This window comes from Pecten maximus, chromosome 12 (genome assembly GCF_902652985.1).
Source record: "Pecten maximus chromosome 12, xPecMax1.1, whole genome shotgun sequence".
In the NCBI taxonomy this organism is placed as follows: domain Eukaryota; kingdom Metazoa; phylum Mollusca; class Bivalvia; order Pectinida; family Pectinidae; genus Pecten; species Pecten maximus.
Window position 1 is genome coordinate 13464154 of NC_047026.1, and position 20254 is coordinate 13484407.

The following is a 20254-nucleotide window of genomic DNA, read 5'->3' on the forward strand; positions in this document are numbered from 1 at the left end:
GAGGAACATATTAAACTATCCTCACTAGCTCAGGTGTCCGACGAGACGTTATCGCCCGATTCTACTGCTACTTTCTTGCTGTGATTACGATTTTATGTGTATTTGGCATGCTTTTATAGTGATAATAATGGACATTTTCGTGAAAAAGGTCCGTTGCGTGTTTAATCTGATTTCATCATTCCTAGGTATACACATACATAGGTTTAATTTTATGTCACTACGAAAAACAAGATGTAAAATAATATACGAGCGGTAATGAGAGAGGGGACATGTTACCCCCTCCATACTAGATTAGCTGCAGGTCACTAGCATTTATATATTAAACAGTTTTTCAATGAGTTTATTTGGCTTAGAAATACAAAATGTATTTTCCAAAAAAGTTTGTGTGCATTAAGTCGCAGGCTTTAGTATAACATTCTACGTGTTATAGTTTAGTTGTCACAAAATACTAGTTTTTATGGCCAGTTTGCTATAGGTCTTCGACTATGGACTTTGCCTGTAGACAAGACCCGAAAAATGAGTATTTAAGTATCATAGTTTTTAGGACCTCTCTGCTTCGTTTCATCACGGATCAGTAATTATTACAAACAACAACCTCAGTGTGTAAGCACATTCAACGCAGTCAGCATGAAGGTTGAGTATATAATGGCCAAAGAAAAACAATAATGAAGCCTGGAGAAGCTTAGATGCCATCCTATAAATACACTGCTGGGTAGGGTGAGGGGAGATCAGACCATTTCAATAGTTCAACTGCAGATATTAAGCAACACATAAAGGAAACACTTGGATATGAAGATACAGACATTCCACTAGGGAACTGTCCACGGATAGAAGCAGAGGAGAGTTTCAGATTGACACCCAGGAACCAATGTAGAAAGAGAACCAAAATGTTGTTCATAAAGCAAGAACTGTGTCGGCTCATAGCCTAAATAGAATTCCTTATAACGTTTATACGAAGTGCCTAACGGCTTTTGAGGATACTAGGGCAGTAATCGAAGAAAGTGTGGAAGAAGGGAAATGGATGTTTAGGTGCAATGGAGGACTCAAAAGACATCAAGAGTCAAGCAATTTTATTTAAAGTCGCATATTATACAAGACAACATTAGCACTGTGGTGCTATTCTTACGACAAACATAAGTAAAATCAACATGATCACAGTACATGCATAAATTGTAACAAATTTGAATATACAGTTGTATCACAATTTCATATTTATACTAAAAAATAATAGTTGAATGATGGACTCTTTTAACTCTCACAAGCGTTGATAAAGAATAAATTAAAACACTATCAAAGTGTAATGTACATATATTCTAGCATAGCACATAATAAAATTGACATAATATACACTAATATAGATATTCTAGTGTGTTTTAAAAGATACTATAGATCTGTCGGTCAGAAAAAATTAAAGCTGAAATTTTAAAGTTTATTACATAAAAGTATATTATCTAAAAATATTGCACTGTGATTTAATTAAGAAAGTTGACGAAGGACGCCAAAGGGGGAACGACTCGCACTGCACCGTGAGTACATGGCACATGAACAGACCTCGGTATCCCAGGTGTAGAGCAGCCTCCGAATAGACTTGTAATTCTCAACTAATCTTAGCTGATTCGGCAAGCTGTTCCACACCTGGGAGGCAGCAAACCGAAAAGATCTCTTCCCATAAGTGGAGGTGTTCACCTTTGGAATCCTTACCATATTATCCTGTCTAAGACTGTTAAAAAACTTCTTTCTTCTCAATAAGACCTTGTAAAATAGATGGTGATATACCATTTAAAATCTTAAAAACCGCAGAGGCCATATATTTGATACGCGTCACATATAAAAAATCAAGTTTGAATCTTCTTTAAATATCAGTAACTGAGGAAACATAGTCATTTTCAATAAAACGAAGAGCACGCTCCTGTACTATCTCCATTTTCCTAGTGTTTGTAAGAGTACAAAAGTGCCAGGTAAGCGGACAATAATTAAAATTTGATAATATGAAAGACTTAAATTTGCAATTTTCCCTTTCTTGGTAAGATTATTCCCGGTCTTTTTAAAACAGCAAGTTGTTTAGAAACATTCCTGCAAAGGCGAGAGAATGGGATGGAGACTTCACTAAGCCAGCTAATTAGAGAGGCCGAGTACGGCTGAGGGAATCTGACAGAATCAGGAATCTACCAAAAGTCGAATCGAGGTTTTATAGATGACCTGACCGTGACTACCACCACACATGACCAAGCAGCGTCCTCACCAGTCTGGCTTTTGTTACTCTGAACTCCTCTACTAATGATGGTTAAGTTATCTTAGGGATTTCAGAACTTTTTCACACACGATAAAAAGTGCAATATTTTACTCAAATGTTATGTTTTAATCTCTTATTCTAAATGTTTTTTTAATCCGTCCAGTTTGGCATACACAATCTCTAACGTGTTACTATCAACATGTTTACAATTGAAACTTGTTTTGAAGGATTAATATTCGAAATCTCCTCTCAAAACTAAAAAAAACTGCGTAAAAACTGGTACAGAGTCCAATACTTTCGAAACTGAGCGGAACTCCAAGCCACCTCCGCAGGCATCTTCGCTAACCAATGGTTACTCTACGATAAGCTCCATTCACAGTAACCCTCCGCAGGTAGCTCCTGGTATATCTTTCTAGTCCTTCCACTGTTGTCAAATAAACCTAGTATAACTAATCAAAATAGATGAAAATGAGAGCTTCACAGAGGAAGGGGGATGGCGTGCTTAATTGTTTCGTGTAGAGGATTCCATCACGCTCAGTCTGGAAAGACAATGTCTTGGGTGCGGTTGTGGTATGAAAGGCACTCTAGACGGCGGTGCGCAGACTTATCAGAAGTTGCCGAGACACAAGACTAGAAATACTGGAAACCATCCATTGACGGTCAGTGAGTTGATCGCCAATGTCGACCCACCATCACGAGGACTTTCCAGGACAAGGGTTAACACGTCTAGAGACTGTTGGACCTGGCTGATGTAGATAATTTGTAGTCTTCAGTCAACTCTGGTAATACATGTATCTGATCCTGAAATAAGTACCCAATAGAAATGTAAATACACATAAACAACATTTCCTTACTTTTGGAACACGTACATCCATCTCTTTACGGAGGCTGATTGATAAATTGTGAGCCTCATATTGAAGGATTTGAATACATAATCCCCTTCAGTATCTATACATTTTTGCCAACGGTGTTTAAGGGCCTCAATCCCACTATATACTGTACTCCTGTGTTCAGGTCCAATTTCATTTTTAAATATTCCCGGTCTACTGTACTCATGTGTTCAGTGTTCAGGTCCGATTGTATATTTAAATATTCCCGGTATACTGTACTCATGTGTTCAGTGTTCAGGTCCGATTGTATACTGTGTTCAGTGTTCAGGTCCGATTGTATACTGTGTTCAGTGTTCAGGTCCGATTGTATACTGTGTTCAGTGTTCAGGTCCGATTGTGTATTTAAATATTCCCGGTATACTGTATTTATGTGTTCAGTGTTCAGGTCCGATTGTATATTTAAATATTCCCGGTATACTGTATTTATGTGTTCAGTGTTCAGGTCCGATTGTATACTGTGTTCAGTGTTCAGGTCCGATTGTATATTTAAACATTCCCGGTATACTGTATTTATGTGTTCAGTGTTCAGGTCCGATTGTATATTAAAATATTCCCGGTATACTGTATTTATGTGTTCAGTGTTCAGGTCCGATTGTATACTGTGTTCAGTGTTCAGGTCCGATTGTATGCTGTGTTCAGTGTTCAGGTCCGATTGTATACTGTGTTCAGTGTTCAGGTCCGATTGTATACTGTGTTCAGTGTTCAGGTACGATTTCATATTTATATATTCCCGGTATACTGTATTTATGTGTTCAGTGTTCAGGTCCGATTGTATATTTAAATATTCCCGGTATACTGTATTTATGTGTTCAGTGTTCAGGTCCGATTGTATACTGTGTTCAGTGTTCAGGTCCGATTGTATATTTAAATATTCCCGGTATACTGTATTTATGTGTTCAGTGTTCAGGTCCGATTGTATACTGTGTTCAGTGTTCAGGTCCGATTGTATACTGTGTTCAGTGTTCAGGTCCGATTGTATACTGTGTTCAGTGTTCAGGTCCGATTGCATACTGTGTTCAGTGTTCAGGTCCGATTGTATATTTAGATATTCCCGGTATACTGTATTTATGTGTTCAGTGTTGAGGACTGATTGTGTATTTAAATATTCCCGGTATACTGAACTCCTGTTTTTTACAATTGAAAGTAAAAATTGATCCACAAAATCAGAAAGTAGCTAGCCGAGTGTTTGACATGAAGTAAGAATGCAAACCATTTTAATGAATCTATATAAAATATTTAATGAAATATGAAACCAACAGCAAATCATAATCAAGTCATGACTGAAGGAATTAGTCTAGTGATCCCATTCCTTGCTTAGATTTAAATTTGTTGAAAACTGTTGTTCTGGAAGAAAAAAATATGCCACATCTACGATACAAATAGATTTTACCCATGTATCTTAAGGACGGTCGGTTTGTAACATTTTTGTACCACTGTTTTTCCAATAGAAAGTGGAGGTAGCATCTTACGGCCTTCTCGTTATGTTACATATTCCATGTATTTCTTGGGTTCCACTCAACTTCTCTTCACACATTCCATGCATTTCTTAGTCTTTCCTCAACTCCCCTCTACACATTCCATGTATATCTGTGTTTTCCCTCCCCTATTGCGTCATACATTCCTTGCATATCTAGGTCATGGTCACCTCCCCACATTGAGGTGAGGTCATACCGTTATTTCACCCCCATACATATATGCTTTTTAGAATTTCATATACGTTGATCACGAATGTTCTAGTTGCACACATGTATTTATGGCAATCGAAGATGCTCATTCACGCTCTCCTACCATTATAATGACCACTGGCCTGGACGCTTGACCGGGGGATTCCTCGATACATCGGTGTATAGAAATAATTGGCCGCATTTAACGGGTAAACATTTCTTTGGGAGTATGTGACTTTAATTGTAACGGCTCAGAATATGTTGTTTTTAGACCCGGTACAAGCTTCCTGACTCTCCACGGTATATTTTCTATAAAATCAAAATCTTTCATTTGAAATGTCTTTATACACTTGAAGCATACTCTTCATATCAGTCCTAAAATATCATTTACTTTTTTAACTCCAGGTTGGATATGTGCCCTTTGTAAACACGACCAACGTGGGGATAAGACTGGACATTAAACGGCTATATCCTTAGTCGTCTTCTGATAATGCAGGGTTCTTCTGGATCGCGAGCTTCTAAGTGGTGATACAATATGGGAGCTTGGCCATGGGACAGTGTAAAGTATAACAACAGGAAAGCTGCCGTAATCGTCAGCTCCCTTCGCAACGGAAGGCTCTTAGTGTCTTATATAATTAGTACCGACTTCGGTGTTCGTTGTATAGCGACACATTGCTTTCTTTCCCGCCAAGCCAGCATCACTGGCGCTAACACCATGTGACCTTACTACCGCTGCTGTAAATACTTTCTGGGGTGCGTCGTAGCGTTTTTCCCCGATGAACAACTGGAGAAAAACTAGTTTGTAAATATGTTTAATTTACAAGAGATCAATTCGGTGTCAGTAAAAAAACATGTTCAATAATAACAAGCGAAAGTAATAAATAATAGAGTGCGTACCATACACAGGGAATGTAATCGGTGCAACAGAGCTCCTCTAGTACTTTGCAGTTCACCTGCTCGCTCGATGTCAGCGGGACTGCTGCATTCGTTGGCGCCGGAGTAGCGACGCTTTCTGTCATATATATACTTTGCGTTCATTATCCATGCGCTTATTCCACGCCCTGCACCCAACGCTGCAATCAAGCGACCACAATCACAATGATCCTAGCTACACCCTAGCACACGGCAAGCTGCAGTAGTTCCTCCGACATCAATCTGGTCACAAAATATGGTTAAATGCTGTACCTTTTCAAGCGGTTTTAGCAGCGGTTAGAAGAGACGGGTATCTATAATGCACGCGCTTATATTCTGATCACACTACCTGAATAACCAGTTATGATCTCATTCCCATGAGAACAACAAATACACACACGCACGCCTCGCTCACGTTACGGGTTACTGCACACACTAAGCTAACTAACCGACCAGATACACTTCACTGAACACGCCTCAGGTATTACATTACACAAGCTTGCGATACGAATAATTGCACACACTCATTCAGGCGAATACATATAATAATAAGTTACAAATAGATATAAGACAAACAACATTGTATTTATAAAACGAATAATTTCTTATACACATGTAGTCAAATTTACTTCAACCAGAAACTTTCAGATTATGAACGTCTGACGGGTATAGCTACAAGTATTCATTCCAATATACCTGTCTGTGCCTGGGCTTACTATGGAAACATTACGTTCTTGCTGACTTCACATAAACAGCTCAGAAATCGAAAGACTCAAATTTAAAATCAACTGGAGTATAATTGAGGAGTGTTTTTGATGCAAGGTTTTTGAGACGACCCCTGTATTTCGTCGAACTCGGAGCCGTATGAGGTGATGGTAGAAAGGAAAAGGCATAGTAACATAAAAAAGTAATGCGTATGTTACCTTTTTGGATTCTACATAAGAAAACGTTCATTGAATGAAGCGCAGTTTTTTTTAGTTTTGAGAGGAGATTTCGAATATTAATCCTTCAAAACAAGTTTCAATTGTAAACATGATGATAGTTACATGTTAGAGATTGTGTATGCCAAAATGGACGGACTAAAAAAACCCATTTAGAATAAGAGATTAAAACATAACATTTGAGTAAAATATTGCACTTTTTATCGTGTGTGAAAAAGTTCTGAAATCCCTAAGATAACTTCCCATTGTAGTCTATTAAGATATAAACATTCGCCACTGTGAAGAAGGCTTTGCGATCTGTCGACTGGCCGAGAAATGCTTTTCCTGCTTAAAGCCCAGCATTTGGGGAATGAGATTATAAATCCCAAGTAATTCGAAACAAATACATCAATACACCTCCTTTACTAGGGAGTTTCATAGATATTAAATAATTTGCATCGGTATTTCCTTTGATTCCTTCGGGGTTTTCCCGTTGACATGGTGATGCAGATTTATAACGGAAAGCAACAAGCATCCGCCCATATGAATAATGATAGGGATGGCGTCTGTACTCCGACTGCCCACGACGTAGTTATACAGGTGAAGGGCAGGTCTCAGCAATAGAAATATTATTCCGTATGCTTGAAGCATCACAACGATTTCCGTGTTAATCTTGGCACACACATCACAATATTTCCTGTCGCCTTCCAAGTCAGCACACGTGGATATAACTTTGATGTCTGACTTTTGAATGTCTGAAAATGAGAACAAAAATAATCAAAAGTAATTAACATATCGTCTTGCCACATATAGACTAATATTATGTACAGTATATTTCGTATATATTTATGCTTAACAGCAACTTGATCTTTCCGTATTCATCTAAAGTTAATTAAGATAAACAAACAAAAGTTTTAGATGATGTACAGGGAGTACAATAGCAAATAGTCATCCACCTGCTCAAAGTGTAATCTGATTAACATGCTCATAGCTTCGATGACTACATCCTGCACGAAACCATGGTAGATGACACAGCTAAGGAGATGTTATATCAAGAAAGCTATCTACACTTATGTAAGCATCTTTGTAAGAGCACGTCTGTTGTAAAAACATCTCCGTCAAGAAGCTTAACTCTTTAAATAAAGACAATTTTACTGCGTTAACGCTGATGTTGATTGCGCTAAGTTGTGTATATCGTTTTTTAAATACTAATATAAATATACATGTATATATAAACCTGTTTCAGGCTTTGATGCTTGTAGAACATTTAAAACGATTAGTTAGAATCTAATTATTTGATATGATGATATCATTTCTCCTACTTTTGACATATCAGTTAACATACTAATTTCTTTCGTCTCGTTTCATTAATGATCCTTAATGAGCGCCATACCAAGTCATCTCTGGCTTTTATGCACATGGAGAAACTTGTTTTCGTTTACTTACAGTACATGTGTATGCAGCATTGTTGCCGTTAATTTTATAATTTAAGCATTCATACAATGGAGACTACATGATGTTTTATGACTATGTCTCCCATTGTTCCCATAACGTTGGGATCTAACTGGCCCTGTTGGAATAACCGTTCCGATGACTCAATAAACATTGTGTTATGAAGAGGTGGCAAAGAAGCCTGTTGCAGAAAGATTAACAGTTCTGAAAATTTCAAATGATTTCTCATTATACTCGGTGCGAATCATTCCGTACTGTAATGGCGGACACATGACTGATATGGTTTTGATTTTACGACTTTACGTTGACTAATGCACAAGGACAAGTCATTGGAAAGGTGATTACAATTGAACTTCGTCATATCTTCTCATGACGAAGTTAAGAAAAATCGTAATGAAATGCAATACATGATTTTTTACCTAGAATATATATCAACATACAATTCTTATTAATTATATATTTACCCGGTTTCAGCTTCTTCAGTCTCCAGAAAATATAACGAAACAATCCAAAGACTGGAACATACAGACTGACGGTTTCTAGGAGAATGGGTAATATTATTTTCTTTGAATCATAATGGCAAAACGCAGAGGATATAAGCACACTTTCAAGCTGGATTTTCTGTTCCACTCCATCGCTGTCAGAGTTCAGATATATCAACGACGCCACTGTTATTATGACGTAGCAAAGTGCTGCTACTTTGCACCATAACGGTTTGGTTTCAATGTTATTATCTAGTAAATACCAAACGGTAGCTGCAAGCGCTCCATTGACAGTGATGAGCATTGCTGGGTAGAAGTCGACACAGCCATCGATGGCTCCTTTTGTTACGAAAAGAACACCAACGGAATAAACTAATAAGCAGAAACCAGAAAACAGAATGAGAGCGACCAGCGTTCCATTTTTGCAGCAGGAATTCCATGCCCAGACATCGGAAATATTTATGACACATAATGCGATAGAAAATACAACTATATGCCAAACATTCAACAGACTTTCGATATCCATATCTGCTGGATGTAGTTCAATTCAGGGATTTATATAAATGCCGCACGTCCAGATCAAATGCAACATTCAAATTGCATCATATAGTTTACAACAAATACTCAGTTATCACTGTCGCGTAAAGCATGTTTATATAATCATCCACACATCGCTTTTACGTCTCATTTTCATGCAATTGGTGAAGTTTCCGTGGTTGAGTGTGGGTGTCACTATTCCTTAACTCAACAATATCACTTTACATAACCGTAAGATTACCAATGTTATAAAAGAGTCCTGGGCATCTTTGTTCATACGTACTTATCCCGAACAAGCAGCTTCATTATCACAAATTCAATTTTACAGTTGAGATCTCTTTATTTCATAGCATCTATGTATGGATTACGTCACAATCTCACTGGTTGACCTCTCGCTGTATTGTGTGTTTCTGGAAAGAAAGTTTTATTGATGAAGATTATTAGCCGACATAACACTGAAATGCAACGAAGACACATTTATAACAGAATGGAAACAACAAAGAATACCGAGAGAACAAAATAATAATTCTTAATCAAAATTGATAGTCATACTGAAGGTCAAGGGTAATTATATTATACTGTGGGTCAAGATTACATACGTCATACTGTAGGTCAAGATTACATACGTCATAATGTGGGTCAAGGTTACATACGTCATAATGTGGGTCAAGGTTACATACGTCATATTGTTGGTCAATGCTACATACGTCATAATGTGGGTCAAGGTTACATTCCTCATACTGTAGGTCAAGATTGCATACGTCATAATGTGGGGCAATATTACATACGTCATGCTGTAGATCAAGACTGTATACGTCAAAGTTTGGATCAATATTACAAACATCATAGTGTAGGTCAAGGCTGCATACGTCATAATGGGGTCAGTGTTACATACATCTATTTTGAATCAAGGTTGCATATGTCATACAATTGGTCAATATTACATACGCCATGCTATAGGTCAAGGTTACATAGGTCATACTGTAGGTCAAGATTTCATGCATTGTACTGTAATTTACACGATACTGTCGACAAAGTAGTGCAATTGTACTATGTATCGAAACATTTATTGCAATTTTATTGTCATGGTAACTAATAAAAATCTTTTATTTAAAAACTCGGTAAATCAATTTTGTGGCCTTGCCTCTTTATTTTTACTTGATTTGCTTGGTAAAATAACGTCCCCTCATGTTAAATTACAGCTGCAATTAGATACTTGAAATACCGATCGTAATATAAATATCTCAACTTATAAGTTATAACTATTAATCTAGCTCTCCTATCGTTACTCTGCAGTTATAACAATGATATACGTATTGTGAAAATAAAGCTACTTAATAGTTATATTAGTAACTTAACATATATTCTACATGTTAAAATACTAACAAAGAGAAGCAAAAAAGAATGGTGTTGATATAGTTGTCTTTTATAGAATCTACCTTTTGTCTCATTTGTTAGACTTTGTAAAACAACTCTAAATACAAGAGCTGTGCAAGATATATTATCAAATAAACTTTTTAAACATCAACATGTCGTGAACAAATCCAGTTTAAACTTTCTACCTTGTGTTGGGAAATATTTTAACCAATGATGTTTATACATTTGGTTATGATATTTTAGTTTTCGTCCTTTTGATATCTGGTATTTCATGTCTAATTAGGAATTTAAGTGACTGAGTTATATCCCTTTAATTTTAGAGTAAGGGGTCTTATGAATGATTGCATATACTCACACAGATGTATAGATACTGAATTGCTATATTTATAAAAAAATATTTAAATCTGTCCCTTCTTCAGCTTTGTATGGAATGAAGTGCAGTAAGGAGGCGATAACGGAGTTATCGTTCCTTACGGAACGTAATGTATACACGGCTACTTCTGCCTATTTAGCAGCATATATCAGCGATTTGAGGGCAAAGAAAACTGTCCGTAACTTCTTGATGACACTTTCCACACTTGTAAAACTCGGTGTGATCTACGTCCTGACATATTCGGTATATCTGGGAAAAATCTAGTTATGGAGATATTTTGGGTCAAACACGCCAAAATCGTCATTTTGACTAAGAGGTTCTGTTAAAACCGCCCTCAAAATTCGAAAAAAAAATCCAGAAATATATACAATGCACATATAAGTAGATAAATGTTTCCTGAAGAAAATCGTCTGTTTAGTTTTTCGATATCTTTATCAGAACGGTCACAATATTGTTTTGAATATGGCCTATTTTTTCGACCTTCTCAGTATTTTTCCACTCGACAGGGGTATTTTGATAGCAGACGAGCGCATGTTTTGATGACGTAACGCCCAACCTGAACTCGTCACGAAAGTTTGTTGTGCTAGCCGCTACTGATTGAACTGCTCGATGAGCTGGGTCCAGTTGTATTTTACTGTCACTGCCAGTATATATTGTTATTTTTCAACATCAGAGGCAATGCTCCAGGATATAGATGCTTTGTCACGATCATTGTATGTCGCTTTTCACAAACATGCATGCGAAAAATCAACCCAGCGTTCAGAATGTCAAGCAAATTCCCGAAGCCTCGCGGTTTTAGCTGACGGTAAGTAAACTTGTTTGTTGACGTTGATGTAAACAAACGACGGTAAATATGCGCGAAGAATAGTTCCCGTTTATTTGACATTTACTGTACATTGTCTCCAATTTTCAGATTTAGATAGTCTCTGTATTTGTTTGTGACTAGCTTCGTCAGGGATTTTTTTCATCGTATTACGTCTAAAAATAACAACGGAAATCTCCAGATTGATGTGACAAATGTACACAGAACCGTGTGCTCTCGGACACTTTCTCGTGAACGAATACATTCCAGGTTACTCAGATTCAGCTTTGTAACTCCTGTGATATATGCATTACCTTTAGGGAAGAGAGATGGAATAAATTTTGATTTTTAGCGATCACACACTAAGATAGACTTACTAGAGTCTCCAACTCGGCTCGTCTTCCATGTTGCTGTACGTACAATGTACGCTTGTATTATCGGTGAACATTACAGCGGATGTGAGCGGTTACATAGAATCATAACAAGTTGATGCAGAACAGGCGACTGATAGATTCTACAGGACTGATATTTCAATTAATTTTGTAAAACTATCTAAATTGAACCTAACAGTTACAGTACAGGGAGCTGGACAGTTCCATGGGTTCTGTCACCTGACTACATCACATGAATTGATTAAAAATAAAAATCTTCAGAGTTGAAATAGGTTTCAGCATGAAATATTGAATGAGTACAGCTTGTGTGACATTTTACATTTTGAAAGGCCAATTTAAACTACATATGTAGATTCATTGTTTTCTTTACATCATATAATTTTTTTTATCAACAATGTGTTCAATAATTTTTCAGGCTTTTAATGAAATAGTCCATTATAAATTCAAATGTTTATAATTTTAAATAGAGATTGCTAATCTGCCCTTGATTAAGATTATGTCTCTGGACAGGGTCAAATTATTTCATCTTTTCTATTTGAATAATGTCTCTTGGACAGGGTCAAATTATTTCATCTTTTTATTTGAATAAACAACGTAATGTAAATTTTCAAATTCTTTGCCACAAATACCATACAACATATTAAACCTTTCGCTTACTTGTGCCAGAGAAAACAATGTATGAGAACCATGTTCTGACAAAATTATACTAAAATAATGTTATTTTGTGGAATTAAGTTAAATTAACATAAAAGATAGTTTTTCTTCAAAATGTTATCTCCACGCAGGTAGAAATTAGTAAATTTTCAAATATCTTTACCTAAAATACTATTTCAACATATTTTAACATTTGTTTACATACATGTGCCAAAGAAAATAATGTGCGAGAAACCTGTTCAAACAAAATTACAATAAAATAATGTCAGTTATAAATTTATTAACTTATTTGCAATTTATATGGGTTGGGAGAAACCTGTTATAACAAATTTATACTAAAACAACTTAAATTAATATGTCACATTAAGTTAAATTCAGGAATTTCAGGTTGTAAATCATGTTATCAATGTAACATAATTTGTTTTGATATTTTGATTTTAAAATAATTTTAGCTTCATACAAAAGGTATTTTAGAAAATAACCAAATTAAAAGATTAATAGAATTTATCTGATAATCATAAGTTTACGCAATATTCTCCTTGGAAATGTCATCTGTGCACAGGTAAAAGTCAGTAAATTTTGAAATATCTTTCCGTCAAATACCATATTTCCTGTTACATATTTTATTAAACCTTTCGTTTTCATACGACAAAGGAAAGAAGGTGCGAGAAACCAAATCTGACAAATTCAAACTTAGAAAAATGACATTGAACTAATTTGTACCATATTTAATATATTTCTTAAGTCAATTTATACTTAGATTTATTTTAATTGACTACAAAAGGTTTTATAGAGATTATTTGACAATATCAAGGAATTAAATACCGTATTTATTCTAATAAACGCCCCGGGGGCGCAGGGCTTTATCACCCATCTATTTGGGTCCGTTAAACGGACCCATTCCCAATAACAAAAAGTGTGATTTTTCCCAATTTTCTACTTGAAAATTCCCAATTCAAATGTATGAACAAATAAATTATGTTGAAACAAAAAATCTGATTACGGCCGGCGTTGAGCGTGTCGAGAAATTAAATATGACGAGTGGAACTACTGTAGTCTAATCCGAAGCGTGTGTCACTCGGAACCCCTCGTTCCAAATTCATAGTCATTTTGACGTTTTATGTAATGCGGTCTCGGCAACAGGTGTTTACAAGCGTTTGATGGATCGCGAGTTTCATCGCACCATGTGGCCTCAGACCACAATTATACTTCCGGGTCGTTGTACACGAATGTAGTACATATTGAAATTTCAGGACTGTTGCTTAATATTTTTTCCTGACTTAGCTGTTGCAGATATGGAGAAAATTTTAGCATAGATTTATAGTGCAATATTTAATCTAGTGGCAGAATTTTGTTTTGACACCATTTCCATGTTTGTTTGTGAGGCAGGACACGGGGAGTTATAAGGCTTGAGGAGTAATATTTTGTGATTTTCCGGATTTTCCTACAATATAGTAGGGTGGTAACACTTAAATATAAATATCTTGAATAGTTCTACACGTGATGTAAAAACCAGATTTTTTGCAAACTTCAGAAATATTTTAATTTTGATTTTAATCAACTTTTCCTCCAAGATTGAAATTGGGGTGAGCTAATTCCCATAAAATCATGAAGATTTACATGTGATTGAGTAAATCCCTATATTTCTAGGAAATTTGTCCTGATTCAGGTATCGTCTGATTTTGATGAAATTTGGTATGTAGGTAAATCATGGGACACCGTTCCCTCTCGTAGCCTCACTTTCATATTTAAACAAAATGACCGCAAATTCCTGGGTTCTGATTGGTCTCGATTCAGATATCGTCTGATTTTGATGAAATTTTGTATGTTAGGTACATATCATAGGACATCGGTCCCTCTCGTAGCCTCACTTTCACAATTAAACAAAATGACTGCCTATTCCTGGGTTCTGATTGGTCGAAATGTAGATATTGTTCGATTTCAATTCGATTTGATAAATTGGGGTATAATGGTAATGCAAATTCAACTTTATGGGTTTTGTTGCCTTAACGTCTTGTTATTGGTCGAAACTTAGATATTGATCGATTTTGACAAAACGTGCTCACACAAAGTTATCGCCCCTTACTGCACTTCATTCCATTTGTGACATCCTTCAGGTGTCACCCTCTAGTAAACGCTGACTGCGGAGTAATAAGCGCGGGAATCGGTAACATAATCATGACGTTGTTTCTTTGTGACGCTACCAGAACGTCGATGGACGGCGCCATTTTCAAAACACTGACCCACGCAATTTTAGCGTTTTCTCCTGTTATCCGATGATTTCTGTACAACAATCTAATGCCAAGTGAGTATTTTGTCAAAAACTAAACTGAATATTGCGAAAAAAACAAATGACTGAAGCGTACAGTTCGTATAGAACATTTGTTCACGTCACTACTAAATCTGTGTCAATACCCGCTGTGCTTGACAAACATAATGAATATATCAATTAATTGAAAACGTAAAATATATAAAAAAAAATATTGAGTTGTTTCTTTTAATTTTGTTAACAGGGAGTTGATAATTAGTTACAGTCTGTACACGTATTTGGACCTCCACTAGTGTTTATAGCACATTTCGAGACGTTTTTGGGGCTAGACTAAAATTCAGTAAAATGACACCCCTGGTGTTCGTATATATAACAAGAGATCCCAGAGGGATCTTGGCGCCCACCATTGAATGATCTTCATAGGTTCCATGTCAGATTGATCTTTTCTCTACTTTTCCCTTCATTTTACTAATCTGTGCAAATTGAGACATCCCTCCAGTACTTTTCAAACAAGGGAATCCTAGCTATATAAGAAATTTGAGATTTAACGATAATGGCTGTTTGTTTGCCAGGTTGTTTTCAGGACAGACTGGTCCAAAAATGCAATACAATGGACCAAGGGGAACCTACATATGAAATTTGAGAAAGATCCATTCAGTACTTTGAGAAATAGAGATAACAAACTTCAATTGTCAAAATCCAAGATGGCGGTCTGTTGGCCATATTGTTTTCCAATTGATCTCAAAATGCAATTAGCATAACGAGGCACCAAGGGGAACCTCGATATGAAATTTGAGAAAGATCCATTCAGTACTTTCTCAGAAATAGCGATAACAATCTTCAATTGTCAAAATCGAAGATGGCTGCCTGTCGGCCATGTTGTTTTCGGATTGGTCTCAAAACGCAATATGCATAACTAGGCACCAAGGGAAACCTACATATGAAATTTCAGAAAGATCCATTCAGTACTTTCTCAGAAATAGTGATAACAAACTTCAATTGTCAAAATCCAAGATGGCTGCCTGTCGGCCATGTTGTTTTCAGATTGGTCTCAAATCGCAATATGCATAACTAGGCACCAAGGGAAACTTACATATGCAATTTGAGAAAGATCCCTTCAGTACATTCTCAGAAATAGCGATAACAAACTTCAATTGTCAAAATCCAAGATGGCTGCCTGTCGGCCATGTTGTTTTTGGATTGGTCTCAAAACGCAATATGCATAACTAGGCACCAAGGGAAACCAACATATAAAATTTCAGAAAGATCGGCCATGTTGGTATCTGATTGGTCTCAAAACGCAATATGCATAACTAGGGACCAAGAGGAACCTCCATATGAAATTTGAGAAAGATCCCTTCAGTACTTTCTCAGAAATAGCCGCTAACAAACTTCAATTGTCAAAATCCAAGATGGCTGCCTGTCGGCCATGTTGTTTTCGGATTGGTCTCAAAACGCAATATGCATAACTAGGCACCAAGGGAAACTGACATATGAAATTTCAGAACGATCCATTCAGTACTTTCTCAGAAATAGTGATAACAAACTTCAATTGTCAAAATCCAAGATGGCTGCCTGTCAGCCATGTTGTTTTCGGATTGGTCTCAAAATGCAATATGCATAACTAGGCATCAAGGGAAACCTACTTATGAAATTTCAGAAAGATCCATTCAGTTCTTTCTCAGAAATAGCGATAACAAACTTCAATTGTCAAAATCCAAGATGGCTGCCTGTCGGCCATGTTGTTTTCGGATTGGTCTCAAAACGCAATATGCATAACTAGGCACCAAGGGAAACCTACATATGAAATTTCAGAAAGATCCATTCAGTTCTTTCTCAGAAATAGTGATAACAAACTTTAATTGTCAAAATCCAAGATGGCTGCCTGTCGGCCATGTTGTTTTCCGATTGGTCTCAAATCACAATATGCATAACTAGGCACCAAGGGGAACCTACATATGAAATTTGAGAAAGATCCCTTCAGTACTTTCTCAGAAATAGCGATAACAAACTTAAATTGTCAAAATCCAAGATGGCTGCCTGTCGGCCATGTTGTTTTCGGATTGGTCTCAAAACGCAATATGCATAACTAGGCACCAAGGGGAACTTTCATATGAAATTTGAGAAAGATCCCTTCAGTACTTTCTCAGAAATAGCGATAACAAACTTCATTTGTCAAAATCCAAGATGGCTGCCTGTCGGCCATTTTGTTTTCCGATTGGTCTCAAAATGCAATATGCATAACTAGGCACCAAGGGGAACCTACATATGAAATTTCAGAACGATCCATTCAGTACTTTCTCAGAAATAGTGATAACAAACTTCAATTGTCAAAATCCAAGATGGCTGCCTGTCGGCCATGTTGTTTTCAGATTGGTCTCAAAACACAATATGCATAACTAGGCACCAAGGGAAACTTACATATGCAATTTGAGAAAGATCCATTCAGTACATTCTCAGAAATAGCGATAACAAACTTCAATTGTCAAAATCCAAGATGGCTGCCTGTCAGCCATGTTGTTTTCGGATTGGTCTCAAAATGCAATATGCATAACTAGGCATCAAGGGAAACCTACTTATGAAATTTCAGAAAGATCCATTCAGTTCTTTCTCAGAAATAGCGATAACAAACTTCAATTGTCAAAATCCAAGATGGCTGCCTGTCGGCCATGTTGTTTTCGGATTGGTCTCAAAACGCAATATGCATAACTAAGCACCAAGGGAAACCTACATATGAAATTTCAGAAAGATCCATTCAGTACTTTCTCAGAAATAGTGATAACAAACTTCAATTGTCAAAATCCAAGATGGCTGCCTGTCGGCCATGTTGTTTTCCGATTGGTCTCAAATCGCAATATGCATAACTAGGCACCAAGGGGAACCTACATATGAAATTTGAAAAAGATCCCTTCAGTACTTTCTCAGAAATAGCGATAACAAACTTAAATTGTCAAAATCCAAGATGGCTGCCTGTCGGCCATTTTGTTTTCCGATTGGTCTCAAAATGCAATATGCATAACTAGGCACCAAGGGGAACCTACATATGAAATTTGATAAAGATCCCTTCAGTACTTTCAGAGAAATAGCGATAACAAGAATTGTTTACGGACGGAGGGACGGACGGACGGACGGACGGACGACGGACCACGGACGCAGGGCGATTTGAACAGCCCACCATCTGATGATGGTGGGCTAAAAATGTGCTATACACACTAGGGGAGGTCCAAATACATGTAGATTGTTACTAATTCTCAAGTCCCTGTGTCTTTACCATATTCACTGGAACTACATGCATGCTTGTGATAATTGACGTCCGTGAGAGTTATAGCAGGACACGAGGTCTTGGCCAATCAAAGAAAATTACGTATGAATTCATGATCAGTCAGCCAATCTACGGCTATACTGTATAAAACGTTCAAAATCCGTAGGAGCGTGTAAATGAATTATTACATGGTGAAATAATCAGAACAGGTAAAGGTGGAAGATTGCAAAACTCTGACCATGACCACGTCTCCAGCTGTGAGTCTTAATCCCTTACACTCGCCAGTGGTGGCCGGTGAAACCACCCGAGTTAAAACACGATCTTAATCCCTTACACTTGCCAGGCCCTGGTCAGTGGTGGCCGGTGGTGGCCGGTGGAAACACAGTGTTTTTATATTGCGTTTACGGTGGCATGAACGCAATGGGATACAGACATATTCGTACAAATTGAAATTAATAAATGTCCTGTTATATATACATTATTTTGTTAATCCCTTGTCTAATGGTATATTTGCCGTTGAAAATGTTTTTAAATACTTATCTCAAGTTATACCTGTTTTTTTTATCGATTCCCTAATTATTTTTACAAATTGTATATACACTGTATGCTGGTGAAATGACCTAACTATTGGCTTCCCTATTATATATACAGTATGTTGTTGAGATTGCGGTTTCTAAGTATATACTTATGAGCCGTTAATGATAAAAGTTGACAAAAATAATTTATACGTTCCGTATGCTGTTATCGTTAATCTTAATTCCATAGCTGCAATGTTGATCAATGATATATACAGTGTATTGTTATAGAACAGGCGGGTTTATATGCACGGGTAGATCGGGCTCGGCTACACTACTTATAATCACATACCTCCATATATGATGCTGAAATAAGCTGTAGTAAAATAAAAATGAAGTTATAAAAATATACAATTGTTATGCAGACTTATTTACATTTAGAACACGTGTGGATATATCAATAGAACAAAGTACAATGACATTGCTACCAAAAGATAATGATAAGTGTGATACCGTGCTATAGGTTTTAAAACAACACAAAGAAATATCTGTAGTAACCAACCTGTTAAGACCCGACTATTCCATCGCCTTGCCACGTTAAAGACTTCTCATGGTGCACGAAGTGACTATAAATACGTAATGCAGCTCGTCACATTGACATGGACAAAGGACCCTTAACTTTCTAGTACTAATAGTGACAAGTACATGTACTGCCGCAAGTCATTAACATTGGATCCATTAGCTTGTTCAACAGAACAGAACTGTTTCGCATGGTTCCTTTTTCTGGTTCGTATAGTCCTTAATTATGTATGGATAGTGCCAGACCTGTAAATCATTAATCAGTTTTTTCACTTTGAAACAAATATACAACAGCCTAAATTGATTTTCTCATTTTGTATTTATATATATAGAGTACATATACAACTAAATATAAGGATTGAAGGGTAAAGAGGCTATCACAAGGACAGTTTAAGATAACAATGTAAAGTGCTAAAACTGACTCTGTCTGCTTTCAATTTATTTTATCTAAGATAGTATTATAATTTAATAATTCAAGTGACCATTCGTAAAATACAGTAGGTTTTTTTACACGTTACAACTAGTATTTATATTATTTCACCTTTTAGATGAGTTTCGGATGTCAAGCTTTTATCACTATTTCTGTACATGTAGTTTGATTATTTATTGAATTAATACGTTCTCAGTTGGTTGTCCATAATGTAAGAGGACTATCATACTTTGTTTGATACAGTTAAGTGACACACGTCACTAAAATTTCAAAAAAAAATTACCTGTGTTTTAACATCGATATAGATGCATTGTAATCAGGTAGGTCCTTGACTTTACACGGAACACATCGGACTTTTTGTAGATTTTCCATAATAACCTGCCGTACAAGTCATCAAGTTATCGTACATCAAATTCCAAAGTTTAACTGAACAAGTTCTTACTTCTTCATTCCAACGAAACAAAACAATGGAAAATTCTTCGTTATGGCCATAGCTTTAAACCTTATGCAG

The 20254-nt window shown here is 36.5% G+C and overlaps 1 protein-coding gene across 2 annotated transcripts; it reads right to left on the bottom strand.

Annotated features, from left to right (window-relative positions):
• Nucleotides 1-1055: 1055 nt before the first annotated feature.
• On the bottom strand, nucleotides 1056-19560 carry LOC117339592. 2 transcript variants are annotated; one of them, XR_004535270.1, is made up of 4 exons: nucleotides 19297-19560; nucleotides 8536-9500; nucleotides 5685-7374; nucleotides 1056-3034 (listed from the first exon to the last, which is right to left on the bottom strand). XR_004535270.1 is itself a non-coding variant. In XM_033901280.1 (3 exons), the coding sequence occupies exons 2-3, from the start codon at nucleotides 9077-9079 to the stop codon at nucleotides 7064-7066; spliced, it is 855 nt and encodes a 284-aa protein (XP_033757171.1). In that variant the 5' UTR covers nucleotides 9080-9500; nucleotides 19297-19560; the 3' UTR covers nucleotides 5584-7063. The 2 variants fall into 2 exon arrangements, 1 of the variants encoding a protein (XP_033757171.1); XM_033901280.1 differs by lacking the exon at nucleotides 1056-3034 and having other exon boundaries at nucleotides 5584-7374.
• Between the last annotated feature and the right edge of the window lie 694 nt (nucleotides 19561-20254).